This window comes from Macadamia integrifolia, chromosome 6 (genome assembly GCF_013358625.1).
Source record: "Macadamia integrifolia cultivar HAES 741 chromosome 6, SCU_Mint_v3, whole genome shotgun sequence".
NCBI classification, from domain to species: domain Eukaryota; kingdom Viridiplantae; phylum Streptophyta; class Magnoliopsida; order Proteales; family Proteaceae; genus Macadamia; species Macadamia integrifolia.
Genome location: NC_056562.1, coordinates 15,382,504 through 15,395,397, shown reverse-complemented (window position 1 = coordinate 15,395,397; position 12,894 = coordinate 15,382,504). Strand labels below are relative to the sequence as shown.

At 38.0% G+C, this 12,894-nt stretch overlaps 1 protein-coding gene across 2 annotated transcripts in view; it reads left to right on the top strand.

Moving 5' to 3' along the window:
• The window catches only part of LOC122081661 (MOB kinase activator-like 1A), a 45,022-nt gene extending 36,518 nt beyond the window's left edge, over window positions 1-8,504 (top strand). The window contains exons 1-6 of one of the 2 annotated variants that reach the window (XM_042648851.1): window positions 20-226; window positions 1,605-1,713; window positions 4,002-4,095; window positions 5,033-5,166; window positions 6,698-6,861; window positions 7,745-8,077. In XM_042648851.1, the coding sequence (XP_042504785.1) occupies window positions 155-226; window positions 1,605-1,713; window positions 4,002-4,095; window positions 5,033-5,166; window positions 6,698-6,861; window positions 7,745-7,846 (675 nt within the window). In that variant the 5' untranslated portion in view covers window positions 20-154 and the 3' untranslated portion in view covers window positions 7,847-8,077. Of the gene's footprint in view, window positions 1-19; window positions 227-1,604; window positions 1,714-4,001; window positions 4,096-5,032; window positions 5,167-6,697; window positions 6,862-7,744; window positions 8,078-8,342 lie in introns of those variants that run through there. The other variant, XM_042648852.1, reaches the window with a different exon arrangement.
• Window positions 8,505-12,894: the final 4,390 nt, after the last annotated feature.

The following is a 12,894-nucleotide window of genomic DNA, read 5'->3' as shown; positions in this document are numbered from 1 at the left end:
GGTTTGGATTACCGACAAAGGGATTCTTCTTTCTTGGAGGCGGAAAAACCTGCAAGGTGCTCTATTCCATCAACCCAGGGAACCAGCGAGAGAGGCTGGATGCACAACAGTGGAAGAACTGATGTAAGGAAGGGAAGAATATCCAGGACCAGCAATGGGATTGCGGCTTCAACAACCAGATTCCAGAAGTAGACTCATGGTTAGCGGCCAGAAGATCAGAAACCAGGTAAGTTCTGATCTCTATCTCGCATTCCTCCTCTCGGTCCTCTCTCTTCTGCGGCGAATCTTTTCTTCTTCTTTTGTTTTTCTTCTGCTTCTATCGTCTCTCTCTGCTGTTTTGTTTAGTTTTGTTTTGTTTTGGTTTTTTCCACTTGGTGGAACCCTAAAAAGGAGGGGGTTCGACTGAGATTTTGGGAGAGAAAAAAGGAGAGATGGAGGGAATGGGGATCCTTTGACCTTGATACCAAGTTGATGGGGGCCTTAGGGAAGAAAGGGAATGGCAGGGTAAAGGAAGGGAAGGAGGGGAATCACACAATTAGACATTGCACAAATCTAGCCAATTTCATTCAATAATCAAAATCACTCTCCATGTCCATTGGTTACAACCAATATATAGAAAAGTAAGACATGGAATTAGAAACTCTACTAACATAGTATCTAGCCTAAACTACGAAACAACCATAAAGGGAAAACAATGTAAGGAAATAAATCCTAAATCCTACATTCAAATCTGGAAATAAAAGACATGAAATAAAAGACAAAATAAGCTACTAATTAATTCCAACCCTTGTTGGACGGACCGGTTCTTCTTGGCTCTTGGCTTCTAAAGCCGGTCATGCTGGTCCAACCAGGTAAGTGCAGCTGTATCTGCATCACTTTCCCTTTGTATTTTCTACTTCCTTGGTAATGAATTTATTTATTCATCCAAATCCAAATATATATATATATGTATATATTTATAAGGGATTGAGTTTGCTGGCCGACTTCATAGTGTAAACTAGCACCTCCCTGTTCCTCTCTCTCTCTCTACTCCCATAATAGGGGCAGATATGTCATTTCATAGGAGGGAGGAGAGAGACACATGGAGTCTCTAGCAAATGCTACACAGCCTGGAAGCATTCTTTCGCCCTTAGTATTAATTTTCTTCACGCCATTGGTACATGAGAAGAACGTTTTGTTTGAAACCGTGAAATAATTCATTTACCTTTCTTGGAGTCGCTAGCAAATGCTACACAGCCTGGAAGCATTCTCTTCCTTAATATAATTAATTTTCTTCACGCCATTGGTACATGAGAAGAACGTTTTGTTTGAAACCGTCATGCTAGGCTTCTGAGCTGAAATAATTCAGTTACCTTCTTGGAGGTCCTATTTGAGTTTTCCAGTTTCACGGTTTTAGCTTTTCTGATTCTGGAGGACAGCTGTAATGCAGGGCCACAGCATAATACACACACATATTAATTTTCTTTCCAGTTGCCATATTAGTGAGTTGAGAGTCTGGTCTCTAGATTTTTTTTGCCATATATATATATATATATATATGTAATAAGTAAGGCCAGCTTATGGGATCTTCTGATTTTCTGATGTCTCTGGTTGTTCAAATGCAGGGGGCGCAGTTAAGAAAGCACATCGATGCCACCTTGGGTAGTGGAAACCTAAGGGAAGCAGTAAGACTTCCCCCAGGGGAGGATTTCAATGAGTGGCTTGCCGTCAATAGTAATACTACCACTCACTCTCTCCACCCTCCCCCACACTTTCCCCAAAAAAGTATTAAATATTTGTGCTTGTAATTTTTTTATTTTTCTTATTTTGAAATAATAATGTTTGTTATCTGGTTTCAGTAAGTACTGTTTTCTTTACTGTTTTTGTAGTCTGGAGTCGTTGCTTGAGGGTGTTTAGATCGTGGATTTGGATTTGACATTAGAATTATTAAATTCTGATTTTGTAGTCCAATTATTGATAAATTTTCTGTTTTGGGTAAAAATAAGAATTTGGTTGGAGAAGATGATTAATAAGGATTTGGATCTTGAGATTGGATCAGGGTTATAGTTTAGATTGGGGTTTGGGTTTTTGTTAGTTTGGATCTCTATGGTATTCAGAATTGATCTTTATCTAGTATCCATAAGGCATATATGTATATAAGTTAAAAGTAAGGCTAAATCCTATATCTGACCTTGTTAAATCCTTCTTTTAGAGGGCGGGCCTCGGCCCAATGGTAAGATTGCTCCGTTGCGAGCTAGTGGTCACGGGTTCGAGCCGGGAAACAGCCTCTCTGCAAAACAGGGTAAGGCTGCATACATCATCCCCAGACTCCACAGTGTGGGGAGCCTCGTGCTCTGTGTATGCCTTTATTTTTGTTCAATCCATTTATTGGGATCCAATAGGTTTTCCATTGGATATTGATTTATCGACATGATTCGACCTGGGTCCATATCTGGATTTAGACCTAATTGTCAAACCGGGCTTGGACATGGACCTGCATGGATCTGTTTTGAATCCAAGTAGTTTTATGCCCTGTATGCCTATATGTATGTCCTGAAGGCCCACAAGGGGTAGGTGGTAGTCCAATGGGCTGAAAACAAGCTTTGAGTAGTTAAGCCCATAGAGTGGGGTTGAGTTAGTAAACAAGATTAGTAGTCAAGTGTTTGAGTTAGATTAAGATCCTTATTAGCTAGATAGAGCTCTGTTATAAGTTTATTCATAGTGATTGGAGCCCCCTTTTATGAGTCTAGACTAGATAAGAATTTCTAACAGTATACACACACACACACACAGCCCACCCACCCTTCAACAGTTAGACAACAATAACAACAACAACAACAACTCAGCCTTATCCCAACCAAATGGGGTCAGCTACATGGATCCTTGCCCTCCAATCAACTCTATTTGATGTCATACTTGAGACAAGGCGACCCTCCAACAGTTGGACATGATTTAATAATAGAAATTGATTTTTTTTTTCTAGAGTTTTTGAGCTGTTGAGCTTTGCATTCGTGGCTGAAGGATTCTCTCTCGGCCATTTGCTTCTTTCTTATATTTCTTCACTTTCCTGTAAACAGGTACTTCTTTTCTTGTTCTTCATATTCCTCTAGAATATCTTCTTCTTCTTCATTTTCTCCTGTTTTCTTGATTCCCTATTATTCTTACTCTCTCTACTCAACTGTTCTTTACATCAATCCAATATCCTGGTTATATATCACTTCTGATTTCCAGACCTGTGGGGCTAGTTAGTGTTTGGGTCCTTAGAGCTGATTGTTGGCTTCTTCGTTAGATCAGATCACCTTCTACACTCGACCAGATTTTTTACCTAATCTGATTGTTGGATTTTTGAGTTATTGAAAATTCTCTTATTTTTCATCTACCCTATCCTGAAATTGATTGTATTGACTTCTACAGTGATCCTGGTCATAGTTCTTGCTTCTATATTCTTTCTAGAACTCTGAACTTCATTAATCAACTTTCCAATTCCTGCAGAGGAATGGATTTGGTAAGAAAAAAAACACCCTCCCCCTCGTTATTTTGAAGCACCATATCTAATGAGGTTTGAAGTAATGGTTCTATTTGTTTCCATGTAAAAAGCGTCAGAAGAATATTTCTGTTTATTAAGATTTTCCAATTTGTTGAAGTGTCTAACCCAAAATCTTAAGGTATTAGTTGATAGGCTCAACTGCTATCTGAAGGCATCCAAGGTCCCAGAGTTTTCCAATGTGGGATTATTCTCAAAGTAATGTTTGTTTTAACATAAAATGAAAAAAGTGCCATTGAAAAATAAGATAAGTTTTAATCGAGGCATATTTTTCATGTGAAATATCATTTGCAGGGAAAACCTCACAAAGAAACATAAACACTCGATTAGGATATGGGGCGTTAAATTTGCCTTAAATCCAAATCCAACTCAAATCCACACTCCAAACACTCTTTAAGTCATTTTATTTCTTTTTCTTTCTCAATTTATTGCTATAAGTTATGCAGAGGAACTTGAAGCTGATTTTTTTTTTCCTCAGCTGTGGATTTCTTCAACCAGGTGAATCTGCTCTATGGCACCCTCACCGAGTTCTGCACTCCCGAGAACTGTCCTACAATGACTGCGGGCCCCAAGTATGGCTTATTGCATCATCTATTGAACTTTAGTTTAATCTTATATCTATATCAGATCGTATTCTTCTAATAAATACAGAAGGCATGCAGATTGGATCCTTCACGTTTCTTGAACGTCTTGAATCATCTGAGTTGAGAAATTCTAAATAGCCTTGTTTTTGCGGTAGAAGTAATGAAATTGATAATGCCACTGCACTGATTTAGGGCCACATACCATTAGCAGATGTGAATTGCCTGTTATTAAAATTTACCTGCTAAAGAGTGCTACCCTGTTATTTTTAATAACATTTTGATTTTATTAGAGGCAATTTTTAATAACATTTTGGTACAATTAGTGTGTTCAGTTGGAACTCAAACTTTGCAGATTTTCCATATTACCTATGCTCTTTCTTCGAGGTCTGACACTATTAGACTTGCTATGTGTTGGAATAGAGGTTTCAGAGTTGATTGTGAATCCCCCCCCCCTCCCGGGTGCAGAAAAATAATTTTATTACTGAAAATACGAGGGGAAGAGCCTGATACATGTGGGATGTATTGTTGAAATGGGCCATGAAATGTGACACTTGGCTGATCCAAAGAGAAACCTATCTATATGGGCCAAATCATGTCCACATGGGCAGAAAACCATGGCCAGTGGAGATTACTTCTTTATTTCAGTAATTTTTTTTTATAAGCATAAAGAAGAAATTCACAATGTGAAATATATTATCCCTTGAAAAGGAAAATTCGGAATTAAAACTAAACATTGTCACTCTTATTTTCATTAGCTTAACTGTTGGAATAGCAGAGTTTCATTCATGCATCCCTATGATTTCATTCTTAAATACTTGCAATCATTTTGTCAGCTTAGTGGCAGATTGTATAATGAGGTTTGTCTTTTCATGTATTCCATACTTCTGTCTTCAGTAAATTCCTGAACTTATGTTAACTCTAACAGGTATGAATATAGATGGGCAGATGGTGTACAGATCAAGAAACCCATTGAAGTTTCTGCACCAAAATATGTGGAATATCTAATGGACTGGATTGAAGCTCAGCTTGATGACGAGTCCATATTTCCTCAAAAGCTTGGTAATATATTTGTATTGGCTTTTTGAATACCTTTGATTTATCCTTTGAAAAGATTGCTACTTTTGGAACACATGCCAGGTCGTCGTGGTCCACTTTTCTGGCTTTCTTTCTCCTGATAGTCAACCCAATCTTATCCATATCTTTTGAACTTTTGCAAAAATTCTCCAAAAGTAGTTTCCAGCAGTCTGAAAGATTTGATAATTTGGTGTTTGACGATGTTCAACCCAAATGCCTGAGCTTCAGGGTAGAGGGCCTTTCCTGGGCTCATAAGCTCAACAGTCGCACACTACTACACCAATGTGGGGTAAAACCCCCCATTTCTGGTCATGGAGCTGCACTTAATGCATCAATACCCATGGGTCCCCACATGGCTGGTGCATGAACAACCCACTCTAATACCTTTTGACGGTGTCCAACCAAAAAGCCCAAGCTTTGGGAGACCCAAGGCGTTGGAGGGGTGCCTAGGCAACAAGGCACTCACCTAAGCTTGCAGTATATGATTATATGTAATATAGCATTGCTAATTTTATGTAATTATACTTATATGCAAGACAGAAGCCATATATAATTATGCTAGTATTGATCTAATCTCAGAAACTCAGCATGTGATATTTAAATAAAGGATACAATGCAAACATATTCATCAAAAAACAAAGTAATAAACATAAATCAATGTAAACTCGGGAAGTATCGAGGTTTTCTTTTGCCTTGGACCCAAGAAAGAGCCTGGACGCCTAATCAGTGCCTATGGAGAAGCCCTTCCCTGGGTCATAAGCCCAAAAGCTGCACACTATTCAATTGATGTGGGACTAAAACCCCCCACCCCCATTCCTGGTCATGAGAGCTGCACTCACTGCATCAGTTTTATAGTTTGAGAAACGGTTTCTCTACGCAAGTACCACTTGAGGATATCTCTTGATGAGAACCCTTGGGTGCCTTTAACATGCTCCGTGACAGCTCAGTTGGGCTCCGGTTTTGTCGACAAATTGTTCACAGCACCTTCTCATTTCAACTGAAAAACCCACATCATGTTGCATAGCGGTTAGAGAAAATGTCTGATACAGGGCATGCCACATGGTCTCCAGTGATCTAACCATTTGAATTGTGATGATATCAACCCTCTATTGATTTGATGGTGGAAAATGCAAAAGGGAGAAAAATACTCCAGATTGTGGGTCATAGTTTTGAGATATACCATCAAATTTAACATATAGAAATACAAGGTGCCTATCTAATGGTAGGATTGGCTATTTCAACCTCAGCGTAGCAGAACCATGCCATATGTCAGCAGATGCCATCTTTTTGTGCTTGTCTAGGGAAACTTTTTGCCTATAACTCGAACAATTTTTTTATCAGTGGAAGATCTCATTGGCTGAAACACATTGGATAATGGTACTGCTTTCCAGCATGTGCAATGCTTTAATCCTGATCCACTAGTTATCTTTGTATAGAGCCTACAGGCTTTGCCCAACAGGTGCCATTGTTCCTAGTCTAGCATTGGTTACACACTTTTTTAACTTTATTTTTGTAGGAGCACCTTTTCCTCCCAACTTCAGAGATGTCGTGAAGACAATATTCAAACGTCTCTTCCGTGTATATGCGCACATATATCACTCGCACTTTCAGAAGATTGTGAGTCTTAAGGAGGAGGCTCATCTCAACACCTGCTTCAAGCACTTCATACTGTTCACATATGTAAGTCTTTCTTACCTTGATAAGTACTGTACTGTGTCTCCTATTTATGGATGGCTGGCATCATTTGCCATTGATTTACTTGGAGTGAAGTGTTAATTGATGGATGTATGGTTGTATGAGTCAATCATGATATTGCAATGGATTGACCTCTTGTCCTATGGGCTAGTCCTTGGATTACATTAACATAATCATTGAGTCTGTTTGCATTTTTTATTTTTATTGTTTTGCAGTCTGTTAATTCTTTTGAGGTGATCCAGTTGCTTGCACATTATTGCTCTTGATCCTTCTCGCTTTAGAAGTGTACTTTTGCATTCTTTGTAGAGTAGAACTCTGTGTTTCTTCTTCTTTGTTATAGATTCTGATTTTCTTAAATGAAAATATCTTTGGTTGTGAGAGGAAATATTAATTAAAAATGAAAAAAAATAAAATTTTAGGCTGCCCTGTCTGGAGAGCGGATCTGGATCCATGCCTAAGGGGCCTACTTGTCTGATGTTTTTTTTTCCAATCAACATAAGCATTAGTCGTGATTTTCAAAACCTTGAACTGGCTTCTCTGGGTTGGGGGGGGGGGGTGTTTAAAATTCTAGTTTTAGTGTTTATATAAGGAAGAAAATCCTACCTCACTGCAGTATATACAAAATGCGTCACTCCCTTGGTAATTCTAGTTATTTATACTGGAACAATAAGAGAGGCGGAAGAAGATTAAGTTAGATGGCATGGCAAACCTGTCGCATCTTACTAGGATCATGATAAGGGTGTACTTTTTATCTACCCAAAAAATAAAAGCCCTATGGTTTACATCTCCCCCCCCACAACCCCCCCACCCCCCAAAAAAAAAAATTAAATAAATAATAATAACTGATGGTTTACTGTCCTCTTCCCAGAAGCAATACCATCAGATAATGGTGTTTCTCATGATGGACAAAGCTGGCCAGGTGGAGGTGGTCTCCTGTGGGGTTACTATGGAGATTAAAGTGAAAGTGTGAGACAGATGCTTGCAATTTTTGTTCTGTGGGAGATCTAGTATTTGGGACTAATCAAATAGTCACTCCTGCAAGTAACCGTTCCTACATGGACAGCATGGTCTCCTGGGGCCCTGAATTGATTGCAGAATGAAAACCCCAAGGAAAAAAAACTCCTTATCCTCATTTTTGTTAAAATACAGAAAAAAAAATTAATTGTTAGAAGCACATTCTTAACATTGCTAGTTTCATTTCTGAACCTTGCATAGAGAATGGGTTTCCATATCTAACTGGATCTTGCCCGCCTGAATCATCAGCATACTTTGCAGATCAGTTTGCTGCAACATGAAGCTACTGTGAGATAAAACTTTCCTTCCCATGGGAAAGTGGAAATCTTGTTCTTCTATATATATAATTATGGAACCTGTTCTTTTAATATTGATATGCATCTAAGCAAAAGCTTTGATACTCTGGATTCGTTGATTTGCTTAATTCCCCTTATGTTGTTTGCCTTGTGTAGGAGTTCGGGTTGATTGACAAGAAGGAGCTCGCTCCGCTTCAGGAGCTTATAGAATCCATCATAGTTCCATACTGAATGGTATATCTAAAGAATAAAGTATTGATGCTTAATTTAGTTAATGAGACAATTGAAATAAAATGGCATCTTTACCATTATTGACTATATCGGTTCCTTGGCATTGCTTGTTGGTTCTGTTGCCATGCTTAAGTTTTTTGCATCTCAATTCTGCTTTCCTTACCATATGAGAAAGAAGATGGAAAAAAATTGAATCTGTACTGGCAGTGCGTTTTCCACTACCGGTTGCAAGTCCTGAAGGAGATGATGAGTGCATACATCATCTTGGAGGGTGAAATGGCAGAGAACATTTAATGTCGTCGTCCCACTAGATCGAATGGAGAGGATTGTGCTCATTCGATGGGTCATTCTTCCTCTTCTTTCAATTCGTTTACAGTAGGAATAGAAATGTTGGATGGAGGATAATTGCGACCTGTCTTCTATTAGCCTGGCTTTAATGGTGGTGGATGCTTATGACCAATATTGCTTGGATCATGGTTTCCTGTTAAATGTTAAGCCCAATGGAAGTGGGTTGAGCAACTCTGAAAGACTGAAACCCACCAGGCTTGCTCACCTCTGCTGACATTCCAAGATGCTTGGGTTGAGCGTTTTTTACCGTTCATTTTTAGAATAAGCTCAATCTCCACTTGGTCCAAAATTTTAATTTTGCCGAAGGATTTTTTTTTTTTTTTGGGTGGTTTTATTTCATTTCGGAAGCTCTGATTGATTCAACCAAAAATAATTTTCATGGATAGATCTAAAAAATCACAAATAATTTTACTAAGATATTATATGAGAGGGAGAGGATTTGTTATGGCCATGCATGTTGCATGGTGCATGATGCATGATCGTGCACCAAACTGTTGAATGGGGATGAGGGGCCGTGTATCGTACATGGTCATGTTCGTCCAACGGTTGGATGCATGGTCTTGCACAAAACCTTCTGCCATATGACAATTTAGAAAATAATTCTCAATCTATTTTCTCAAATTTTCTGCAAAAATAATTCAATTATCTCCAAACGAGGACTCCATCTTTTAGCCAGATTTTCACCCTATATCTAGATTTCCCCGTGCAACCATTTCCAAATGTGCTTGGAAGAAATAAATTGGATTATAAAGATGGGGTGAGGGCTTCTGTCTCCATCCAAGGGTAAGAAATACGAAATAAGTTTTGTATCCGGTTCATTAAATAGGAGTTGGGTTTTGATATTTAAGGGGGTGGGGACTTTTGTCTCCATCCAAGAGACTTATTTTTTGGGTAGAATCCATCATCCAAGGCCAAAGTATGACGATGCATGATAGGAAATTTTTCCATAAGTTTCTTATGAATAAAATTTGATTTTTTAGGTTTTTTTTCTTTTTTTTTTAGCAAATCCAAATTGTGTCCCATCCGTCCAGTGGTTGAAATTGCGGCATTAACCAGTCACAATGGGCTGTGAAAATGACATTTTACGTACACAGCTGCCTAGCGTAGCAGCCTGGAAGATTGGGATAGTGTTGTAGGCGCTTTGGCCCCATGAGGTTTTGATTACAACAACAATAACAATAACAATCATAACCTTATCCCAACTGAATGGAATCGATTACATGGATCTGATATTGAAATTAGAAAATAAAGAAACTCAAAAGATAGGTTAAAAATGAGATAAGAGAAGATGGTAAAGCAGTAGAGAAAGACGCATCATGGAAACATCCTCTATAAGGGGTTAGCAACACAGGTCCTTGTCCTCTACAAAACTCTATCCGAAGTCATACTAGGATCAAGCCCTATTCTTTGCATGTCTTTCTGAACCACTTCGTCAGTAGTCACCTTAGGCCTACCCATACCTTCAGGCTCCCACAAAATGAATTTGATCAGTCTTCCTTACTGGGGACATCCATAAGTCTCCGTTGGACATGGTCATACTACCTCAACCGGTCTTGATTAGGAACCTCATTTTCACACGTAGTACTCCCTCCCATATCTCCCTTGTCCCCCCTTAATCACTTTTGTAACATAAAAGATAGAACACTTTACCGCTTATATGGCTTCTCACCTTATGGTCTTTGAGTGTTAAAAACAAAAAAAACAAAAAAAAAAAACCAATCTTAAGATGTAGATTTTAGCACCTCCATTAGAATAGGTTGTTAACTTCATTTGGAACTAGAAATTAAGCCTATGCTGATGTTTTGTTCTATGAAATATATTTTGCATTTTAATTATACCTTTGTTGTATTTTAAGAATAATAAGTTATAATTTCTGTTTAGACTTTTATAACATTCGTAAATAAAAAATTACATATTAAGGGTTGTAAATTAAATATAGTTAAAATTTTAAATTTTCAAACAAGAATACTCTTAAGTACAAAATATTTTTATTTATTTAGTTAATAATGTTGTTTAATATTCAAATATTAGTTATAAATTAGATCATTAGACATAATTCATATATACTAGTGGTCAAAATGTTTGAACTACCTACCTTGATTTTTTTTTTTTTTTGGGTAATGAAAAAGGGTGCTTCATGGTAGTGATCATAGCCCCCAGGACAAGCCCCCATACGACAAGCAGCGCTTCCGCATGACCAATGAGCGATAGTGGGCATGCCAAGACTCGAACCCACAATCAGCCGACTCGAGCGGTGATGAGTTGAGGACATTTTCACCACTAGACTACCAACCCCCACCCTGATAGGCTTAACAAGATGACTCGAATATCTATCATATAGCAGAACCAATGAGGCCTACAATTTTTGGATAGGTAGAATTAGGGTACATTAGGTATGGGATAGTGCACTATAGTGCTTCATTCATGTTTATCATCAGTCAAGAAAAAAAGGCTCTCTCTCTCTCTCTCTCTCTCTCTCTCTCTCTCCCCGCCATAACCATGAGATTCTTACTAAATTGGGTGAGACAAAGGTTAGGGGAAAAGGGCCGCCATAAGCCCATAACCATGAGATTCTTACTAAATTGGGTGGGACAAAGGTTAGGGGAAAAGGGTCACTCTCACACACAGAGAGAGAGAGAGAGAGAGAGAGAGCCCTATCCATGAGATTGTTAATTGGGTGAGACTAAGCAATCAGAAAAAAGAATTGGCTCTGACTAAAGGTCAGTGGAAAATAGTGGAAAAACGAAAGCAACGGGTCCTCCACTCATTAAAGTTTTGCCTGTTAAGTAGATTTACAGCTACTGTCAGTTCACTTCTCTCTCTCTCTCTCTCTCTCTCTCTCTGCCAAGTCTCGAACCCTAGATTTCATGGTTACACAAATGAATGTTCTACCACGCGATCTCGGGGAGACTGTTCGGTCAGTTCCTTTCTAACACCATGATTAGTGTAAGCATGAGTCATAGGAGGTCGAAAGTTTGATCGTATTCAGTGTTTAGCGCATTGGCTTACAGCATCTATTTGAAGAGTTCGGAAAATCAATTTTAGTTATATAAATATGTGAGTTTGCATTTAGTGTATTCTTCCTTTTTATCATGTCCCCTTATCTCTATAGTGCATGTGAGTAAAGTTTTATCAGGCATTTCATTAGGAATTAGTCAAAAAAAAAAAAAAAAATTGCTAGCATTGATTCCTTAAAAATGAATATATTTAGTAATAGTTAAACCATAGTCTTGCTAATATTACATATGTCAAAAGATAATTTTTCGTATTTGCAATTTTTTTTTTCTCCTTTTCGTAGATTAAGTTTTTAGGAGAATCAACTCAACTTAACCAATTGCTTTCTTACTATAGAGGGTTGACCACATAGATCATTTTCCTCTAATCAGTTTTATTCAAAGTCATTCTTGTAACAAAGCCTAAACTATCCATGTCTTTCCTCAATATTTCTCTTAAAGTCATTTTTAGTCTATCCTTGCCTCTTTTAACTCCTTCAATTTAAATCAAATCCCTCCTCCATACAAGAGCATTTAAAAGATTCTTTTATAGATGCCTATGCCACCTCAAATGACATTCCTACGAAGATGCCTTTTCAGATATGCTAAATGGCATGTTTGTGCGTATGCGTGTGGTTTTTTTCCTAGGAAGGAAAAAGAAATACTACACACATGCCATGGCATGGCACACCACAAACCCTCAACACCAAAGTGGGATAGAATGGTCCTAGCTCCTTCCATGGTAGGGTGGGGACCATAGAATTTCCATCTTGATTACATGAACCAATCTCTTTTTCCTTCCATATGCAACATGCAACTAAAAACCAAAGTTAACTACTTTGGCATTGCACAAACAAGTATTATAGAAAGATATGACAATAGTAATAACTCAATTTTATCCCAATTAAATGGGTAGGTTACATGGAATCTTGTTCTCTAATCAGCTCTCTTCGACTTTATATTTGATAAAATGCCTAAGTTATGTATGTCACTTCTCCTAGTGTCCAAATGTCCAAATATCCTTATATAAATTAGTTGTATTTGAAATTCTTTATAGACCCAATCTAGATCATTCCTTAGATATTCAATGGTTGAATTTATCACATCACACGACTAGATATAAAATCAAAAGCTCC